This window comes from Oncorhynchus masou, chromosome 8 (assembly GCF_036934945.1).
Source record: "Oncorhynchus masou masou isolate Uvic2021 chromosome 8, UVic_Omas_1.1, whole genome shotgun sequence".
Taxonomy (NCBI): Eukaryota; Metazoa; Chordata; class Actinopteri; order Salmoniformes; family Salmonidae; genus Oncorhynchus; species Oncorhynchus masou.
Genome location: NC_088219.1, coordinates 35,484,771 through 35,506,844, shown reverse-complemented (window position 1 = coordinate 35,506,844; position 22,074 = coordinate 35,484,771). Strand labels below are relative to the sequence as shown.

At 45.7% G+C, this 22,074-nt stretch overlaps 1 protein-coding gene across 3 annotated transcripts in view; it reads right to left on the bottom strand.

Annotated features, from left to right (window-relative positions):
* The window catches only part of LOC135544570 (disabled homolog 2-interacting protein-like), a 222,288-nt gene that overhangs the window by 165,016 nt on the left and 35,198 nt on the right, over window positions 1-22,074 (bottom strand). For 2 of the 3 annotated variants that reach the window (XM_064972286.1, XM_064972287.1), the window contains exon 1: window positions 12,074-12,673. The exons of the other annotated variant lie outside the window; for it this stretch is intronic. In XM_064972286.1, coding sequence (XP_064828358.1) covers window positions 12,074-12,203 — 130 coding nt within the window. In that variant the 5' untranslated portion in view covers window positions 12,204-12,673. Of the gene's footprint in view, window positions 1-12,073; window positions 12,674-22,074 lie in introns of those variants that run through there. 3 annotated transcript variants of the gene reach the window in all.

Here is a 22,074-nt window from a genome sequence, read left to right as displayed (position 1 = left end):
AAAGCTAGAAGGCCCGCCTACCCGACCAATCGGATGAGGGAGTGCGATGATGCGTATTTGCGGGAAGTGCCTCATTTTTGAAATGGCAAATCTTAAGTTCAAGTTTGAGGAACATATAACTAAACACATTTGGGAACAAGAATTGGCAATGCCACTAAAATTTCAGAACACTGAGAAAGGACAAAAGTTTTTGGGCAAAAGTGTAAGTTGTCTTTTCTTTTTCAGATAACTAGTAGCTAACTTTTGCTACTCTCTTCTAAAATGAGCTAACGAGCTACCATAAGGGATTCCATTCCAAGCACAGAGGAGTTTTTCTATTTGATAGAGCAAAACTGTTAGCTTGCCTACAAGCCTCTCATTCTAATAGTAATGTATCATATTATTGACCTTTAACAGATGCACCGCCTTTGGCAGAAAAAAAATAACTCAGTTGGGAGAGTAAAAGTCTCCCATTCAATGGTGTTCCATTTCAAGTGGTGGGCACAAAGACATACGAACGTCACCAGGGGAAAGACAAACAAAAACCAAAGAGAAATATGCTGCTGAAATGAACAAGAAGGCAGTAAGTTCAAAGATACAGTATTTGTTAAAAAACAACAACAAGTAAAACAAAGTTACTTTTGTCCTCCGAGGAGTGGGGCGGAGAGGCCAATAAAATACATACAAATAAAGAATTTGTAAGTAGGGTTAGGCTGAGCTTCCCCCTACTATGTAAAGAACTTTGGTTGTCTATAAAAATGGCATGTAAGTCCAATCACGTATTATTATTAGTCAATATGTTGCCATCTTCTATAGCTTGAAGACCATACCTTTGTAATGGTAAAAAAAATACCAAAAATATGGAGTACAAGGCCGTGTTAACTTAAATAAATAAATGACTATAGTAAGTGCCTAGATGCCAAATAAAGTAACACGGTTGAAGTTGATCTTAAATCAGCCAAAAATCAGCCAATTTCTAGAAATGACATTTCTGTGAACATTTCTGTGAAACGGTATCTTTCGGAAACACCGTTTGGGAAACCCCCGTTTGATAAACCCGTTTGGGAAACCCCCGTTTGATAAACCCGTTTGGGAAACCCCCGTTTGATAAAACCGTTTGGGAAACCCCCGTTTGATAAACACCGTTTGGGAAACCCCCGTTTGATAAACCCGTTTGGGAAACCCCCGTTTGATAAACACCGTTTGATAAACCCCGTTTGGGAAACCCCCGTTTGATAAACACCGTTTGGGAAACCCCCGTTTGATAAACCCGTTTGGGAAACCCCCGTTTGATAAACACCGTTTGATAAACCCCGTTTGGGAAACCCCCGTTTGATAAACACCGTTTGGGAAACCCCCGTTTGATAAACCCGTTTGGGAAACCCCCGTTTGATAAACACCGTTTGGGAAACCCCCGTTTGATAAACCCGTTTGGGAAACCCCCGTTTGATAAACACCGTTTGGGAAACCCCCGTTTGATAAACCCGTTTGGAAAACTCCGTTTGATAAATCCCGTTTGATAAACCCCGTTTGGGAAACCCCCGTTTGATAAACCCGTTTGGAAAACTCTGTTTGATAAATCCCGTTTGATAAACCCCGTTTGGGAAACCGCGTCCTATTTTACCTCGTGTCACATGCAGTGGCTCATTTTAGTAAAGGAAATACATACAGATATGCGGTGTTGTTATTAAATTATATTTTGACACATTTGTTTGATGAAAGGGGACTCCCTGACAATCATTTAAGATAATAAAATGTAACCTACATGTGTGGAATTTGTGTTTCTGTTGTTTAGGAACGAGGAACAGTCGTTATTTCACATATTTTTTTACACAGATCTGTGTCCACCAAGATCCCGGGTCAGATCTCGGGTAATTGGGTTTGGTTGCGTCACCTGAATGGGTTGATTCACTGATGTGGTCATCCTGTCTGGGTTGGCGCCCCCCCTTGGGTTGTGCCATGGCGGAGATCTTTGTGGGCTATACTCAGCCTTGTCTCAGGATGGTAAGTTGGTGGTTGAAGATATCCCTCTCGTGGTGTGGGGGCTGTGCTTTGGCAAAGTGGGTGGGGTTATATCCTTCCTGTTTGGCCCTGTCCTCAGATGGGGCCACAGTGTCTCCTGACCCCTCCTGTCTCAGCCTCCAGTATTTATGCTGCAGTAGTTTATGTGTCGGAGGCTAGGGTCAGTTTGTTATATCTGGAGTACTTCTCCTGTCCTATTCGGTGTCCTGTGTGAATCTAAGTGTGCATTCTCTAACTCTCTCCTTCTCTCTTTCTTTCTCTCTCTCGGAGGACCTGAGCCCTAGGACCATGCCCCAGGACTACCTGAAATGATGACTCCTTGCCGTCCCCAGTCCACCTGGCCGTGCTGCTGCTCCAGTTTCAACAGTTCTGCCTTATTATTATTCGACCATGCTGGTCATTTATGAACATTTGAACATCTTGGCCATGTTCTGTTATAATCTCCACCCGGCACAGCCAGAAGAGGACTGGCCACCCCACATAGCTTGGTTCCTCTCTAGGTTTCTTCCTAGGTTTTGGCCATTCTAGGGAGTTTTTCCTAGCCACCGTGCTTCTACACCTGCATTGCTTGCTGTTTGGGGTTTTAGGCTGGGTTTCTGTACAGCACTTTGAGATATCAGCTGATGTACGAAGGGCTATATAAATACATTTGATTTGATTTGGGCAGATCCGTGAAGACCTGTAGTGTGTTTGTCTATTTGTGTGGCATAGAGGGAGAGAGAGAGAGAGAGAGAGAGAGAGAGCGTGAGAGAGAAAACCGACTGGCGTCAGTTAGACAAACTTGCTGAAGTCATAGGTTATCTGAAGTACCATCGTGTAATGCCTGTCCTGACTGCATCAAATTACTGTAAAGATGCTAGCTTGCCTCCTCCCCGCACTCGCCCTGAGTGTGTGTCATCAGCCTGGTGCCACCTGTACCTGTCCCACGCATCAAGTCTCCAGTGCGCATCCACAGTCCAGTACGTCCTGTGCATCAGACCTTCCGTGCGCCTCCACAGTCCGGAGATTCTGGCGACTGTTCCTAGTCCGGAGCTTCCGGCGACGGTCCCCAGTCCGGGGCCTCCAGCGACGGTCCCCAGTCCGGAGCCTCCAGCGACAGTCCCCAGTCCGGGGCCTCCAGCCGACGGTCCCCAGTCCGGAGCCTCCAGTGACGGTCCCCAGTCCGGGGTCTCCAGCGACGGTCCGCAGTCCGGGGCCTCCAGCGACAGTCCCCAATCCGGGGCCTCCAGCGACGGTCCCCAGTCCGGGGTCTTCAGCGACGATCCCCAGTCTGGGGCCTCTAGCGACGAGCTGCAGACTAGAGTCTTCAGTGACAAGCTGCAGTCCAGAGCCCGTTGCCACCTGTACCTGTCCCACGCATCAGGTCTCCAGTGCGCATCCACAGTCCAGTATGTCCTGTGCCTCTTCCCCACACTCGCCCTGAGGTGCGTGTCATCAGCCCGGTGCCACCTCTACCGGTCCCACGCATCAGACCTTTTGTGCGCCTCCACAGTCCAGAGCTTCCGGCGACAGTTCCCAGTCCTGAGCTTCCGGCGACTGTTCCTAGTCCGGAGCTTCCGGCAAGGGTCCACAGTCCGGAGCCTCCAGCGACGGTCCCCAGTCCCGGGTCTCCAGCGATGGTCCCCAGTCCGGGATCTCCAGCGACGGTCCCCAGTCCAGGGCCTCCAGCGACGGTCCCCAGTCCGGGGACTCAAGCCTCTAGCAACGAGCTGCAGACTAGAGTATTCAGCGACGAGCTGCAGTCCAGAGCCTCCGGCGATGATCCACGGTCCGGTTCCTCAGAAGCTGAGAGATCAGCATAAGGAGGGAGGGCTGCGTCCAGACCTGGAGCCGACAGGCAACTATACATAGACAATATCCCACAACACGAATGAGGAAAATGGCTACCTAAATATGATCCCCAATCAGAGACAATGATAAACAGCTGTCTCTGATTGGGGATCATATTTAGGTAGCCATTTTCCTCATTCGTGTTGTGTGATATTGTCTATGTATAGTTGCCTGTCAGCACTATTTGTATAGCTTCACGTTTTGTTTGGTTGTTTGTTGTTTTGTTCAGTGAGTTTCGATATATTAAAATTATGTGGAGCTCTACTCACGCTGCGCATTGGTCCGGTCCTTACGATGAACGTGACACAGACACAAACAACAAGCTACAGGTGTGAAACGTGTCTCGGCTACCTACGGGTGAATCTTTTTTACGCGGCACACTCATAAAAACTGTCTTAAAACTCTTGCTTTGATTAACATTTCAAATGTAATCGTCTATCCTTGTAGGCTATGTAGCAATGTCACATAGATCATTGCATTTGATTTTAGACAAAGCCTTTAAAAAATTAAATAAATGAATACTCTCCCAAGTAATCTAATACTAACGTCTGATCGGATATTTGAATATTCAAATAACCGCGCATATCCCAAACAGACACACAACAGGTAACATGTACTGCCCTAATAGAACGTAGAACACTCAAAAATCAGCTAATATGGCCTGCAGATGAATGCCCTAAATCAGGGTTTCTTAAACTTTTGGTCAGGACCAACACTTTCTCTTCTTTATTCGGGTCGTTAGAGGACCATTTGGATTCGGTAGGATGGTCAATTTCTTATTTGGGTCTCGAGGTGAAAATGTTTAAGAACCTTTGCACTAAACTAACACACTGTGGAACAGTGCGTGTCGTGTGTGTGTGTGTTGACAGGAGGATCTTAGATAGAAGGACGGGTAGAATCACAGCCTGTCCTCTACCTCCCTCTTCCCAGACATCCACACCCACAGCCAGACCACTCTCTCTGCTCTTTCTCTGCTCCCTCTGGTAATCTGAGGGTAAAGCTCTAGGATTAGGGTGGGGATCAACCATCACCTGTCTCCCCATTATTGGAGTCTCTTTGGGGCCTGAGAAGTGCTCCATCATCCGGCTCCTTGCCACCTAGGCCAGTCCAGGCTGGGTTAGGAAGCAGCTTCCATGCAGGGCTAAATGCGTAAACTCCATCCAGTCTAGAATAGTCCTGGCTGGTTTAGGTACTACAGGGAGAAGCTTCTAATGCCACTGGCTTTATGAAAACAGCCGGGGCCAAAACCCTGATCCTGGGTTAAATATCATGATGATCCCACGTTAAATATCATGATGATCCCACAGTAGCTCAATGTCTCCTCTATCTATCTCTATACAAACACAACAGCAGAGTACAGGCGTCAGAACCAGGCTCTGTTCCAGTTTCCTGTTTTTAGCTGGAAATGAGTCTGGGTTTTGGAAACTGAACCATCGTTCAGCATCATGTTGGTGCAGCCATGTTTCCCATCCACAGGCCTGCTTCACTTCCTCACTTCCCGCTAGTTTAGTGAGACACACACGGAGAGGAAAGCAGAGATCTGTCACATTAAACATTATGAGAGCCCACGCTGACACACTCATCCTATCGAGGAGCTGCTTAGTGAGTATGTAGACTTCCATTGTTTAATTCTGATAATAAGGCACAGTAATACCGCTTCCTTTTGTTAGGGCTACTCGCCCAAGCCTCTCCAGGTTCTCCTTTACCCAAATCCAGATAGCAGATGTTCTGAAAGAGCTGCAAAACCTGGACCCATACAAATCAGCTGGGCTTGACAATCTGGACCCTCTATTTCTGAAACTATCCGCCGCCATTGTCGCAACCCCTATTACCAGCCTGTTCAACCTGTCTTTCATATCGTCTGAAATCCCCAAGGATTGGAAAGCTGCCACAGTCATCCCCCTCTTCAAAGGGGGAGACACCATAGACCCAAACTGTTACAGACCTATATCCATCCTGCCCTGCCTTTCTAAGGTCTTCGAATGCCAAGTCAACAAACAGGTCACTGACCATCTCGTATCCCCCCGTATCTTCTCCGCTGTGCAATCAATTCCGAGCCGGTCACGGGTGCACCTCAGCCACGCTCAAGGTACTAAACGATATCATAACCGCCATCGATAAAAGACAGTACTGTGGAGCCGTCTTCATCGACCTTGCCAAGGCTTTCGACTCTGTCAATCACCATATTCTTATCGGCAGACTCAGTAGCCTCGTTTTTTCTGATGACTGCCTTGCCTGGTTCACCAACTACTTTGCAGAGTTCAGTGTGTCAAATCGGAGGGCATGCTGTCCGGTCCTCTGGCAGTCTCTATGGGGGTGCCACAGAGTTCAGTTCTCTGACTATCCTACCGATCCTCGACTTTGGCGATGTCATCTACAAAATTGCTTCCAACACTCTACTCAGCAAACTGGATGCAGTTTATCACAGTGCCATCCGTTTTGTTACTAAAGCACCTTATACCACCCACCACTGCGACCTGTATGCTCTAGTCGGCTGGCCCTCGCTACATATTCCTCGCCAGACCCACTGGCTCCAGGTCATCTACAAGTCAATGCTAGGTAAAGCTCCGCCTTATCTCAGTTCACTGGTCACGATGGCAACACCCACCCGTAGCACGCGCTCCAGCAGGTGTATCTCACTGATCATCCCTAAAGCCAACACCTCATTTGGCCGCCTTTCGTTCCAGTTCTCTGCTGCCTGTGACTGGAACGAATTGCAAAAATTGCTGAAGTTGGAGACTTTTATCTCCCTCACCAACTTCAAACATCTGCTATCTGAGCAGCTAACCGATCGCTGCAGCTGTACATAGTCTATCGGTAAATAGCCGACCCAATTTTACCTACCTCTTTCCCATACTGTTTATATTTATTTACTTTTCTGCTCTTTTGCACACCAATATCTCTACCTGTACATGACCATCTGATCATTTATCACTCCAGTGTTAATCTGCAAAATTGTAATTATTCGCCTACCTCCTCATGCCTTTTGCACACAATGTATAGAGACTCTTTTTTACTAGTTTTTTTCTACTGTGTTATTGACTTGTTAATTTTTTACACCATGTGTAACTCTGTGTTGTTGTCTGTTCACACTGCTATGCTTTATCTTGGCCAGGTCGCAGTTGCAAATGAGAACTTGTTCTCAACTAGCCTACCTGGTTAAATAAAGGTGAAATAAAAAATAAATAAAAACGAAAAACAATTGACCTGACATTGGAAAACATCAGCCCCAGTTATGGTTTCTACCTAGTGCCCAGTGTCTTTCTGTCACTACTTCCGACGAAGTCGGTCCCTCTTCTTGTTCGGGCGGTGTTCGGCGGTCGACGTCACCGACCTTCTAGCCACCACTGATCCATTTTTCATTTGCTATTGGTTTTGTCTAGTCTTCCTCCACATCAATCCCATCTATTACATGTTGTGTATTTAACCCTCTGTTTCCCCTCATGTCCTTGTCGGAGATTGTTTTGTTTGTATGTGATGTGCATTTTAGTGTTGGTGTGCGACGGGTTTTGTACCCACTTGTTATTTGTACATTTTGGTTGTTCTGGAGTTTTGTCAGTATTTATTAAACAACTCCGTTTATACCAAGTCCGTTCTCCTGCGCCTGACTTCTCTGCCACCAACACGCATACTTTCCTGGCTAAATTACATGATCGGGTGATACAGTAAGGTTAACGTTCCACTACGTGTGTCACGCCCTGGCCATAGTTTACTTTGTATGTTTCTATGTTTTGATTGGTCAGGGTGTGATCTGAGTGGGCATTCTATGTTGGATGTCTTGTTTGTCTATTTCTGTATTTGGCTTGATATGGTTCTCAATCAGGGGCAGGTGTTAGTTATTGTCTCTGATTGGGGACCATATTTAGGTAGCCTGGGTTTCACTGTGTGTTTGTGGGTGATTGTTCCTGTCTCTGTGTTTTGCACCAGATAGGGCTGTTTTCGGTTTTCGTACGTTTGTTACTTTGTTAGTTTATCGTGTATAGTTTCCGTATTAAATAAAATGAATCACAACTACGCTGCATTTTGGTCCGCTCCTCCTTCCCACAACGAAAGATGTGACAACGTGGTGTTCTATTGTGTAGGTGTGATAGTGTTACCGGGGTGTGATAGTGTTAGCATGGTGTGACTGTAGCCTACAGCTGGTAGTCACACTGTAACAGCCACATAATGGCCAAAACAGATCTACATCTGTCGCCCAGCAGACGAAAGAGAAGAAAGAACAGATCCCACCATTTCAAAAGAAGAAAGAGAGAAAGAGAAAGCAGGGGGCTCGGTTGTTCAAAAGGGAGCGTATATCCTCGGCCCATCCCAGACAGCTGCTGTGGTGTGTGTGCGTGCGTGCGTGTGTGTGTGCGTGTGTGTGTTTATGAATGTTACACAACCTACCATTCAACAGCAGCTGCTGGGTGCACTGATGTAATGTGAGTTTTGTTGGCGAGAATAAAGAGAGAGAGGGGGAGTATGATGGACAGATAGCGAAAGATGGAGATAACGTCCTGTATGAGAGAGGAGACACAAGAAGGTATAAAACACTACCCTACCCTACCCTACACCAAACACAGGGAAACACAACTTAGGAATCAAAGTTCAGCATAGAACCGGACACAGTAGAAACCTTCAGTGTAGAAAGAAAGCATGAAAACCCCATAGACATAGACCAGTGTAACAGAGACTAATGGTTTTCTGGGCTGTGATATGTTGTTAACTCTTTATTACCAAACCTAATTAACCCTACTTAACAACCTCTCTCTCTCATGGAAAAACACACACACGGGAGATTTACTAGAAAAAGTTCTCCTGGGCTGTTTTTGTTCATAGTTTCCCATACTTCTACTGTGATAGAGCTGAGCAATAGAGCAGTGTTTGCATAAGGAGCATATCTGTCCACATAGGCGCACAATGAAGCTCTTCATAGGTCAAGTCCTACCACAGACAAACAGCCGCAAGGTAGCTAAGAGTTTCCCCAGGCTTCTGATGAGAGCATCAAACACACTCATGACCAGATATAACAATGTGTGTGTTTTCATGTATCTCAATCAAAAGTATCTATAAAGCCCTTTTAACATTAGCAGATGTCACAAAATGCTATACAGAAACCCAGCATAAAACCCCAAACAGCAAGCAATGCAGATGTAGAAGCAAAACTCCCTAGAATGGCAGGAACCTAGGAAGAAACCTAGAGAGGAACTCAGGCTCTCAGTGTGCTTTTCATAGCCGAGCATTCAGAGGTCGAGACAGCAGGTGCGGTAGAAAGAGAGAAAGAGAGAGAGAGAGAGAGAGAGAGAGAGAGTCGAAAACAGTAGGTCTGTGTGTGGCTAAAGCGTGATTACTTTATGATTGTGCCCAGGTGATAAGATAAGGGAAGCCATAACCACCAGGAAGTCTGAATATGTAAATGTCAACCACCTACAGGTACAGTTGATATCATGGCGTGATAAGGCTAGCAGTGATAGGATCTGATATAGACACAGAGAGACCGGGTTTAGAAACCACCACCACACACACACACACCAACTGTCTGTGTGTGTACTGTACCAGCCATAGAACGTACATCAAAGGCCACTGGAACTTCCATGAGATAACACAAACTTGATCTCTCTGCAGATGAAAATAACAACTCGAAAATAACAACTCCCCTTCTGTGTGTTCGACTCTAATTCTCCTGCCCTTAATAGCCACACGCAAACACACACACACACACACACACACACACACACACACACACACACACACACACACACACACACACACACACACACACACACACACACACACACACACACACACACACACACACACACACACACACACACACACACACACAAGAGCACTGAAAAAAAGAAGGTTCTTATGATTTTACCTCAGCTCTTAAGGTTATTTTCAGGAATGTTGCTCAAAATAGAACCACCTAGCAAGGTGTTGCGCTCTTGACTTGGCATCTGCGGTTCTTCAGAATTCTAAAATGTTCTTGAAATGTAGGGAAGCCTGCAGATTTGTCCCTTCCATAGCACGCAGGAAGTTGATTTTTCAGTGTAATATTTCTAGTGTTGATTCGGGAGTTAAGTTTACACCGCAAAGAGTCCTATTTAACTCAACAGTTTTTTTTTGGTGACCAAACTATCAGTAGAGTTGAAAACGAAGGAAAGTCATTGAACTTTCAATTTTTAATTCAGAACATGAAAACGTGAGTGAAAAAGTACATTGTGTTGTCAAACACTGAAAAAGTACATTGTGTGTGTGTGTGCACTGCGTTGTCAAACACTGAAAAAGCCAATTCGGTGGAAACACACCACTAGCGGGAAGATTTGCATATTTTCTTTATGCGGTTTCGAGAATTTTCGCATGAAAAATCGGTTGCCAATTGGATGGAAATCTAGGTCCAAACAACAAAACCAAAACAAAGACAGACCAGTAAAAGATCACAGTGTTTGTGTGCAGTGCCATAGGACCCCTCCGTATATAATAGGGAAGAACACATACAGGGTGGATGATTACAGAGTTCAACTCCCATTCACTTTTCCTCTCTTCTCCTTTATTCTCCTCACATCTCTTCTTTTATTCACTTCTATTCGTCTCAAACAACAGACTGAGACGATCACTCACTAACGAGCAGAATTGGGCTCAATAGAGCATCAACAAAGCAAATACAAAACACACACAAAGACATGCATGCCCTCCCTCGGTCCACTTCATTATTGGACAAATCCCCATCAGAGATAAGTTAGTAAACAAAGATATCTATTTTTCAGATATATCAGTGCAAACTGGTATATTGGAATTGTTAGCTCGATTACTCATTGGTTATTACTGCATTGTCGGAACTAGAAGCACAAGCATTTCGCTACACTCGCATTAACATCTGCTAACCATGTGTATGTGACAAATACAATTTGATTTGATTTGATTTGAAGCTTAGCCAGGAGGGTCAGTCAAGGAGACAGGCACATACAGAGCACAAAATCATCAAATCACTCTGTCATTGATATAATACTGTATCACAAAGCAGGCCAGTGTAGGGCAGTGTGTGTGTGTCTGTGTGAGTATATTTCTGTCTGTGTGTGTGTGAGTATGTGTGTCCTAAAGTGAGTACAGAGTTCAGCTCTGGTCTGTCTGTCTGTCTGCTCTTCCTGCTCTTCTGGTTCTGTGGCTAAGTGTGTAATAAAGATCAAGGTGGACAATTGTCCTCTGAACTCCCAACTCCCCACGTGTGTGTTTGTGTGTTATTTTTACTATGTTCTACATTGTAGAATAATAGTGAAGACATCAAAACTATGAAATAACACATATGGAATCATGTCGTAACCAAAAAAGTGTTTAACAAATCTAAATATTTTGTATATTGAGATTCTTCAAAGTAGCCACCCTTTGCCTTGATGACAGCTTTGCACACTCTTCGCATTCTCTCAACCAGCTTCACGAGGTAGTCACCTGGGATGCATTTCAATTATCAGGTGAGCCTTGTTAAAAGTTAATTTGTGGAATTTCTTTCCTTCTTAAATGCATTTGTGCCAATCTCTTGTGTTGTGACAATGTAGGGGTGTTAAACAGAAGATAGCCCTACTTGGTAAAAGATCAAGTCCATATTATGGCAAGAACAGCTCAAAAAAGTAAATAACAGTCCATCATTACTTTAAGACATGAAGGTCAGTCAATATCAAGACCAACAAAATATTCTTCAAGTGCAGTCGCAAAAACAAAGCAAAACTGTCATCAAGGCAAAGTGTGGCTACTTTGAAGAATCTCAAATCGCACATTTATTTTGATTTGTTTAACACTTTTTGGTTCCTACATGATTCCATATGTGTAATTTCATAGTTTTGATCTCTTCTACAATGTAGAAAATAGTAAAAAATCAAGACCCAATCCTTGAATGAGTAGGTGTGTCCAAACGTTTGACTGCTACTGTATGTCTTTGTTTATGTGTGTGTACAGTATGTAAATATTTATGTGTGCGTGTGCGTGTGCGTGTGTGTGTGTGTGTGTGTGTGTGTGTGTGTGTGTGTGTGTGTGTGTGTGTGTGCATATTTGTCTTTGTATGTGTTTGCCTATGAATGTTTTGTGTGTTGGAGAGTATGTGCACTTTGCCATAAAGATGTGGTGTGATCATTGTGCCTCCTCAATGACAGAGAGGAGACATCAAAGCTACCCTGTCATCTCACAGTGACAGACAGACAGACAGGAAGAAAGCACAAAGAAACAAGAGAGAGAGAGAGAGATAATGGACTGTGGTGGTCTGTGTTACCCCTGCTGGCTGCTGGTCTGGTGCGGCTGCGGGACCTGCTGCGTTGCCGTTGGAGACGAGTGCGGCCCAGAAACCTGTAGTAGTACGAGGGTCTCCCAGAACCCTTCCTGGTAATGCCTGCCCCTGCCATGGTCCTTCCAAAAACCCAGGACCAAGCCAGTGCAACTATCACACTATCCCAAGTACACTTCAATTCCACTCACTCAGTGTCCCTCTTATCAAAGTGTCCCAAAACTCTTCTCCAACTTCCAAAAATACACTCTAACTTCACGCAATTCACTATACCTAAAACGTCCAAAAACTCTGCTCCAACTTCTGAAATAAACTCCCTTTGTAAATTTTCCCAGAGCGTCAGACACAAGAGTGTCCTGAATGCTGTGTCTCTGTATTCTGAATCACAGGAAAGCTCTTCCGATTCCCATCGCCAGCCAGGAGTGACTGGAGGAATTCTGCAGAAAGAGGGAAAAAAGAGTCCACTCCTCCTCTGTCTTTCTCTCACTCAGTCATTAAGTCAGCCACTCAGGTTGAAGCCTACTAGTTACCCCGAGAGATACTTTTACAATGCCTCTCCTTCCCCTGACCTGCCAACCTGCAGGGCTGTGTGTGTGTGTGTAGGGCTGCATGTCTCTCAATTCATGCCATTAAATTAAGAGAGAACAACAGAAGAAAAGTTTGGGCTGCGGTGAAAACCTGGCAGTTATCAGCAGTAGGGTGGAATGGGGTGGAAGTGCAACGGGACGCCTTTTGATTTACATGGCTTTACATCCGTTTGTCTTTACATCTGTTTGTCTTTACATCTGTCTGTATTTACATCTGTTTGTCTTTACATCTCCATTTCCTTCCTCAATCTCTTTCTTCCTCTCCATTTTTCATTCATTATTCTATTGCATTTTGGCTCCCGAGTGGCGCAGTGGTCTGACACAACTGTCGTTGGTTCGAATCCAGGCTGCATCACATCCGGCTGTGATTGGGAGTCCCATAGGGTGCTGCACAATTGGCCCAGCATTGTCCGGGTTTGGCCGGGGTAGGCCTTCATTGTAAATAAGAATTTGTTCTTAACTGACTTGCCTAGTTAAATAAAGGTAAAATATAACATTTCCACAGACTTGGACCAAAATGAAATGATCTGTACACCTCAACAAAATACACTACAAAATATGCTACATTCACACTCCAAATGACTATAGTACCAGTCTAAACTCACAGTCCAGTTGAATCCAGTCCACACTTAGGATAATCTCATTATCACGGGCTCGCACGTGCCCCTCTAGGCATGCCAGTGACAACCAATGGAAAATGCATCTCTAGACATGTCAGAGAACCAATAGGAGTGGGCTCCAAAGGTGTGGGTCAGGCAGCTGGACGAGACTGCCAGATGGACACAAAGAGGTAGAAACACACACACACACTTCAGATACCCATTCATACATATTTGGACAATGCACAAATGTACAATGGGTCTATTTTGAGTTCTATAATAGAAGATGAGTTTCATTGTGTACAAAGACCTAGACCTTAACACCTGGTAGAGACAGCAGAAACACAAGCCCTGCCGTGACATCAAACTGATGATGTATAGGATAGTCAATACAGCATCTACAGTGAACCACAGTTGGAATCAAACTCATTTTCTATAAAGCATTGATGAAGGAAAATGTCCTTCTACCTCTCCAATAGGGCTCCCGAGTGGAGCAGCGGTCTAAGGCATTGCATTTCAGCGCTAGAGGCATCGCTACAGACACCCTGGTTCAAATCCAGGCTGTATCACAATCAGCTGTGTTTGGGAGTCCCATAGGGCAGTGCACAAACGGCCCAGTGTTTGACCAGTGTAGGCCATTATTGAAAATAAGAATTTGTTCTTATCTGTCTTGCCTTGTTAAATTAAAAAATATATACAGTTGAAGTCTGAAGTTTACATACACCTTAGCCAAATACATTTAAACACAGTTTTTCACAATTCCTGACATTTGATCAGAGTAAAAATTCCCTGTCTTAGGTCAATTAAGATCACCACTTCATTTTAAGAATGTGAAATGTCCGAATAATAGTGGAGAGAATTATTTATTTCAGCTTTTATTTATTTCATCACATTCCCAGTGGGTCAAAAGTTTACATACACTCAATTAGTATTTGGTTGCATTGCCTTTACATTGTTTAACTTGGGTCAAACGTTTCAGGTAGCCTTCCACAAGCTTCCCACAATAAGTTGCGTGAATTTTGGCCCATTCCTCCTGACAGAGCTGGTGTAACTGAGTCAGGTTTGTAGGCCTCCTTGCTAGCACATGCTTTTTCAGTTCTGCCTACAAATGTTTTATAGGATTGAGGTCATGGCTTTGTGATGGCCACTCCAATACCTTGACTTTGTTGTCCTTAAGCTTATGCTTGGTGTCATTTTCCATTTGGAAGACCCATTTGCGACCAAGCTTTAACTTCCTGACTGATGTCTTGAGATATTGCTTCAATATATCCACATAATGTTCCTGCCTCATGACGCAATCTATTTTGTGAAGTGCACCAGTCCCTCCTGCAGCAAAGCACCCCCACACCATGATGCTGCCACCCCCGTGCTTCACAGTTGGGATGGTGTCCTTCGCCTTGCAAGCATCCCCCTTTTTCCTCCAAACATAACAATAGTCATTATGGCCAAACAGTTCTATTTTTTTGTTGGAGCCAGACACAAACACACAGTACCAGTGTCTCTGTGTGAGTTTACAGTATGTTCGATTTTTATGCCGGCAGCCTGTAGCCGACCCAGTTCATAGTGTTAGCTAATGCTGACACATTTACCGTCGTTCCTCGGTCCTCACTGGGTTCATTGTGATGGGAGAGCTAACATACTAGAGTAATATACTGCTGCTAACACACTGGGGCTAGGCAGAAGTACCTGCTAACACACTGGGGCTAGGCTGATATACTTCTAACACACTGGGGCTAGGTTGATATACTGCTGCTAACACACTGGGGCTAGGTTGATATACTGCTAACACACTGGGGCTAGGCAGATATAATGCTAACACGCTGGGGCTAGGCAGATATACTGCTGCTAACACACTGGGGCTAGGCTGATATACTGTTAACACGCTGGGGCTAGGCAGATATACTGTTAACACACTGGGGCTAGGCTGATATACTGTTAACACGCTGGGGCTAGGCAGATATACTGCTAACACACTGGGGCTAGGCTGATATACTGTTAACACACTGGGGCTAGGCTGATATACTGTTAACACACTGGGGCTAGGCTGATATACTGTTAACACGCTGGGGCTAGGCTGATATACTGTTAACACACTGGGGCTAGGCTGATATACTGCTAACACACTGGGGCTAGGCTGATATACTGTTAACACACTGGGGCTAGGCTGATATACTGTTAACACTCTGGGGCTAGGCTGATATACTGTTAACACGCTGGGGCTAGGCTGATATACTGTTAACACACTGGGGCTAGGCTGATATACTGCTAACACACTGGGGCTGATATACTGTTAACACACTGGGGCTAGGCTGATATACTGCTAACACACTGGGGCTAGGCTGATATACTGCTAACACACTGGGGCTAGGTTGATATACTGCTAACACACTGGGGCTAGGCTGATATACTGCTAACACACTGGGGCTAGGCAGATATACTGCTAACACACTGGGGCTAGGCTGATATACTGTTAACACACTGGGGCTAGGCTGATATACTGTTAACACACTGGGGCTAGGCTGATATACTGTTAACACACTGGGGCTAGTCTGATATACTGTTAACACACTGGGGCTAGGCAGAAATACTGCTAACACACTGGGGCTAGGCTGATATACTGCTAACACACTGGGGCTAGTCTGATATACTGTTAACACACTGGGGCTGATATACTGTTAACACACTGGGGCAGAAATACTGCTAACACACTGGGGCTAAGCAAATAAACTCTTAAGACACTGGCGCTAGTCTGATATACTGTTAACACACTGGGGCTAGTCTGATATACTGCTGTTAACACTGGGGCTAACACACTATACTGCAAACGGGGGCTAACACACACTGGGGCTAGACAGATATGCTGCTAACACACTGGCACTCTGGGGCTAGGCAGATACACTAGTAGCACACTGGGGCTAGGCTGATATACTGCTGCTAACACACTGGGGCTAGGCTGATATACTGCTAACACACTGGGGCTAGTCTGATACACTGCTAACACACTGGGGCTAGGCTGATATACTGCTAACACACTGGGGCTAGGCTAATATACTGTTAACACACTGGGGCTAGGCTGATATACTGTTAACACACTGGGGCTAGGCTGATATACTGCTGCTAACACACTGGGGCTAGGCTGATATACTGCTGCAAACACACTGCGGCTAGGCAGATATACTGCTGACACACTGGGGCTATGCTGATATACTGCTGACACACTGGGGCTGAAACACTGCAAACACACTGGGGCTGATATAATGCTAACACACTGGGGCTAGGCAGAAATACTGCTAACACACTGGGGCTGAAATACTGCTAACACACTGGGGCTAGATATACTGCTAACACACTGCAAACACACTGGGGCTGATATACTGCTAACACACTGGGGCTAAGCAAATAAACTCTTAAGACACTGGGGCTAGGCAGTTATACTGCTGCTAACACACTGGGGCTAGGCAAATAAACTGCTAACACACTGGGGCTAGGCAGTTATACTGCTGCTAACACACTGGGGCTAGGCAAATAAACTGCTAAGACACTGGGGCTAGGCAGTTATACTGCTGCTAACACACTGGGGCTAGGCAAATAAACTGCTAAGACACTGGGGCTAGGCAGATATACTGCTAACACATTGGGACAAGGCTGAAATACTGCTGCAAACACACAGGGGCTAGGCAGATATACTGCTAACACACTGGGGCTAGGCAGGGTAGCCTAGTGGTTAGAGCGTTGGACGAGTAGCCGGAAGTTCAAACCCCCGAGCTGACAAGGTACAAATCTGTCGTTCTGCCCCTGAACAGGCAGTTAACCCACTGTTCCTAGGCCGTCATTGAAAATAAGAATTTGTTCTTAACTGACTTGCCTGGTTAAATAAAGGTAAAAAAAATAAAAAAGATAAAAAACTGACTAGCCCTGCTAACACACCAGGGCTAGTCAGATATACTGCTAACACACTGGGGCAAGGCAGATATACTGCTGCCAACATATACTGCTGCCAACACACTGGGGCTCGGCAGATATACTGCTCACACACTGGGGCTCGGCAGATATACTGCTAACACACTTGGGCTAGCTAACACACTGGGGCTAGGCTAATATACTGCTAAAACACACAGCTGGGGCTAGGCAGATATACTGCTGCTAACACACTGGGGCTAGCTAAAACACTGGGGCTAGGCTAGATATACTAACTAAAACACTGCTACCACACTGGGGCTAGGCAGATGTGGCTAGGCAGATATACTGATAATACACTGGGGCTAGGCTGAAATACTGCTGCTAACACACTTGGGCTAGCTAACACACTGGGGCTAGGCTAATATACTGCTAACACGCTGGGGCTAGGCAGATATACTGCTGCTAACACACTGGGGCTAGTCTGCTAAAATACTGTGGCTTGGCTGATATACTGCTAAAACACTGGGTCTCGGCTAATATACTGCTAAAACACTGTGGCTAGGCTGATATACTGCTAAAACACTGGCGCTAGTCTGATATACTGTTAACACACTGGGGCTAGGCAGAAATACTGCTAACACACTGGGGCTAGGCTGATATACTGTTAACACACTGGGGCTAGGCAGATATACTGCTAACACACTGGGGCTAGGCTGATATACTGCTAAAACACTGGGGCTAGGCTGATATACTGTTAACACACTGGGGCTAACACACTGGGGCTAGGCTAATATACTGCTAACACACTGGGGCTAGGCTGATATACTGTTAACACACTGGGGCTAGGCTAGATATACTGTTAACACACTGGGGCTAGGCAGATGATATACTGTTAACACACTGGGGCTAGGCTGATATACTGTTAACACACTGGGGCTAGGCTGATATACTGTTAACACACTGGGGCTAGGCAGATATACTGGGGCTAGGCTAGTGGCTAGGCAGCTGTTATATACTGTTAACACACTGGGGCTAGGCAGATATACTGTTAACACACTGTGGCTAGGCAGATATACTGCTAAAACACTGGCGCTAGGCTGATATACTGCTAAAACACTTAACAGATACACTGGGGCTAGGCTAGATATACTGCTAACACACTGGGGCTAGGCAGATGAAAACACTAGGCTGATATACTGTTAACACACTGGGGCTAGGCTAGATATACTGTTAACAAAACACTGGGGCTATATACTGGGGGCTAGGCATATACTGCTAACACACTGGGGCTAGGCTGATATACTGCTAAAACACTGTAGGCAGATATACTGCTAAAACACTGGGGCTAGGCAGATATACTGTTAACACACTGGGGCTAGGCTGATATACTGTTAACACACTGGGGCTAGGCAGATATACTGTTAACACACTGGGGCTAGGCTGATATACTGTTAACACACTGGGGCTAGGCAGATATACTGTTAAGCACACTGGGGCTAGGCTGATATACTGTTAACACACTGGGGCTAGGCTGATATACTGCTAACACACTGGGGCTAGGCAGATATACTGTTAGGCTGATATACTGCTAAAACACTGTGGGCACACTGGGGCTAGGCAGATATACTGCTAAAACACTGTGGCTAGGCTGATATACTGCTAAAACACTGGGCTAGGCTGATATACTGTTAACACACTGGGGCTAGGCAGATATACTGTTAACACACTGGGGCTAGGCAGATATACTGTTAACACACTGGGGCTAGGCTGATATACTGTTAACACACTGGGGCTAGGCTAGGCTAGATATACTGTTAACACACTGGGGCTAGGCAGATATACTGTTAACACACTGGGGCTAGGCTGATATACTGTAAAACACTGTGGCTAGGCTGATATACTGTTAACACACTGGGGCTAGGTTGATATACTGTTAACACACTGGGGCTAGGCAGATACACTGCTGAAACACTGTGGCTATATATACTGTTAACACACTGGGGCTAGGCTGATATACTGTTAACACACTGGGGCTAACACACTGGGGCTAGGCTATACTGGTGGCTAGTCTGATATACTGTTAACACACTGGGGCTAGGCTGATATACTGTTAACACACTGGGGCTAGTCTGATATACTGTTAAAACACTGTGGCTAATATACAACACACTGGGGCTAGGCTGATATACTGTTAACACACTGGGGCTAGGCAGATATACTGCTGCTAACACACTGGGGCTAGTCTGATATACTGCTGCTAACACACTGGGGCTGATATACTGTTAACACACTGCTAGATATACTGTTAACACACTGGGGCTAGGCAGATATACTGCTGCTAACACACTGGGGCTAGTCTGATATACTGCTAACACACTGGGGCTAGGCTGATATACTGTTAACACACTGGGGCTAGGCTGAAATACTGCTGCTAACACACTGGGGCTAGGCTTATATACTGCTGCTAAAACACTGTGGCTAGGCTGGGGCTAGGCTGATATACTGCTAAAACACTGTGGCTAGGCTGATATACTGTTAACACACTGGGGCTAGGCTGATATACTGCTGCTAACACACTGGGGCTAGGCTTATATACTGTTAACACACTGGGGCTAGGCAGATATACTGCTGTTAACACACTGGGGCTAGGCATATACTGCTGCTAACACACTGGGGCTAGGCTTATATACTGTTAACACACACTGGGGCTAGGCTTATATACTGCTGCTAAAACACTGTGGCTAGGCCAAAACACTGTGGCTATACTGCTAAAACACTGTGGCTAACACACTGGGGCTAGTAGCACACTGGGGCTATATACTGTTAACACACTGGGGCTAGGCAGATATACTAGTAGCACACTGGGGCTAGGCAGATATACTGCTAACACACTGGGGCTAGGCTGATATACTGTTAACACACTGGGGCTAGGCAGATATACTGCTAACACACTGGGGCTAGGCTGATATACTGCTAAAACACTGGGGCTAGGCTGATATACTGCTGCTAACACACTTGGGCTAGCTAACACACTGGGGCTAGGCTGAGAACACACTATACTGGGGCTAGCTAATATACTGCACACTGGGGCTAGGCAGATATACTGCTGCTAACACACTGGGGCTAGTCACACTGGGGCTAGGCAGATATACTGCTAACACACTGGGGCTAGGCTGATATACTGCTAAAACACTGATGAAATACTGCTGCTAACACACTGGGGCTAACACACTGGGGCTAGATATACTGCTACCACGCTGGGGCTAGGCACTGCTGCTAACACACTTGGGCTAGCTTACACACTGGGGCTAGGCTAATATACTGCTAACACGCTGGGGTTAGGCAGATATACTGCTGCTAACACACTGGGGCTAGTCTGATATACTGTTAACACACTGGGGCTAGGCTGATATACTGCTGCTAACACACTGGGGCTAGTCTGATATACTGTTAACACACTGGGGCTAGGCAGATATACTAGTAGCACACTGGGGCTAGGCTGATATACTGCTGCTAACACACTGGGGCTAGTCTGATATACTGTTAACACACTGGGGCTAGGCAGATATACTAGTAGCCAAGGCTGATATACTGCTGCTAACACACTGGGGCTAGTCTGATATACTGTTAACACACTGGGGCTAGGCAGATATACTAGTAGCACACTGGGGCTAGGCAGATATACTGCTGCTAACACACTGGGGCTAGTCTGATATACTGTTAACACACTGGGGCTAGGCAGATATACTAGTAGCACACTGGGGCTAGGCAGATATACTGCTGCTAACACACTGGGGCTAGGCTGATATACTGTTAACACACTGGGGCTAGGCAGATATACTGCTGCTAACACACTGGGGCTAGTCTGATATACTGTTAACACACTGGGGCTAGGCTGATATACTGCTAACACACTGGGGCTAGGCTGATATACTGTTAACACACTGGGGCTAGTCTGATATACTGTTAACACACTGGGGCTAGGCAGATATACTGTTAACACACTGGGGCTAGTCTGATATACTGTTAACACACTGGGGCTAGGCAGATATACAGTAGCACACTGGGGCTAGGCAGATATACTGCTGCTAACACACTGGGGCTAGGCTGATATACTGTTAACACACTGGGGCTAGGCTGATATACTGCTAACACACTGGGGCTAGGCTGATATACTGTTAACACACTGGGGCTAGTCTGATATACTGTTAACACACTGGGGCTAGGCAGAAATACTGTTAACACACTGGGGCTAGTCTGATATACTGTTAACACACTGGGGCTAGGCAGATATACTGTTAACACACTGGGGCTAGTCTGATATACTGTTAACACACTGGGGCTAGGCAGATATACTGCTAACACACTGGGGCTAGGCAGAAATACTGTTAACTGGGGCTAGGCTGATATACTGTTAACACACTGGGGCTAGGCAGATATACTAGTAGCACACTGGGGCTAGGCAGATATACTGCTGCTAACACACTGGGGCTAGGCTGATATACTGCTAACACACTGGGGCTAGGCTGATATACTGCTAACACACTGGGGCTAGGCTGATATACTGCTAAAACACACTGGGGCTAGGCTGATATACTGTTAACACACTGGGGCTAGGCAGATATACTGCTGCCAACATATACTGCTGCCAACACACTGGGGCTAGGGGGCTAGGCTATACTGATATACTGCTAAAACACACTGGGGCTAGGGGCTAGGCTGATATACTGTTAACAACACTGGGGCTAGGCTGATATACTGCTTAACACACTGGGGCTAGGCAGATACACTGATATATACTGCTAACACACTGGGGCTAGGCAGATACACTGCTGCCAACATATACTGCTGCCAACACACTGGGGCTAGGCAGATATACTGCTGCCAACATATACTGCTGCCA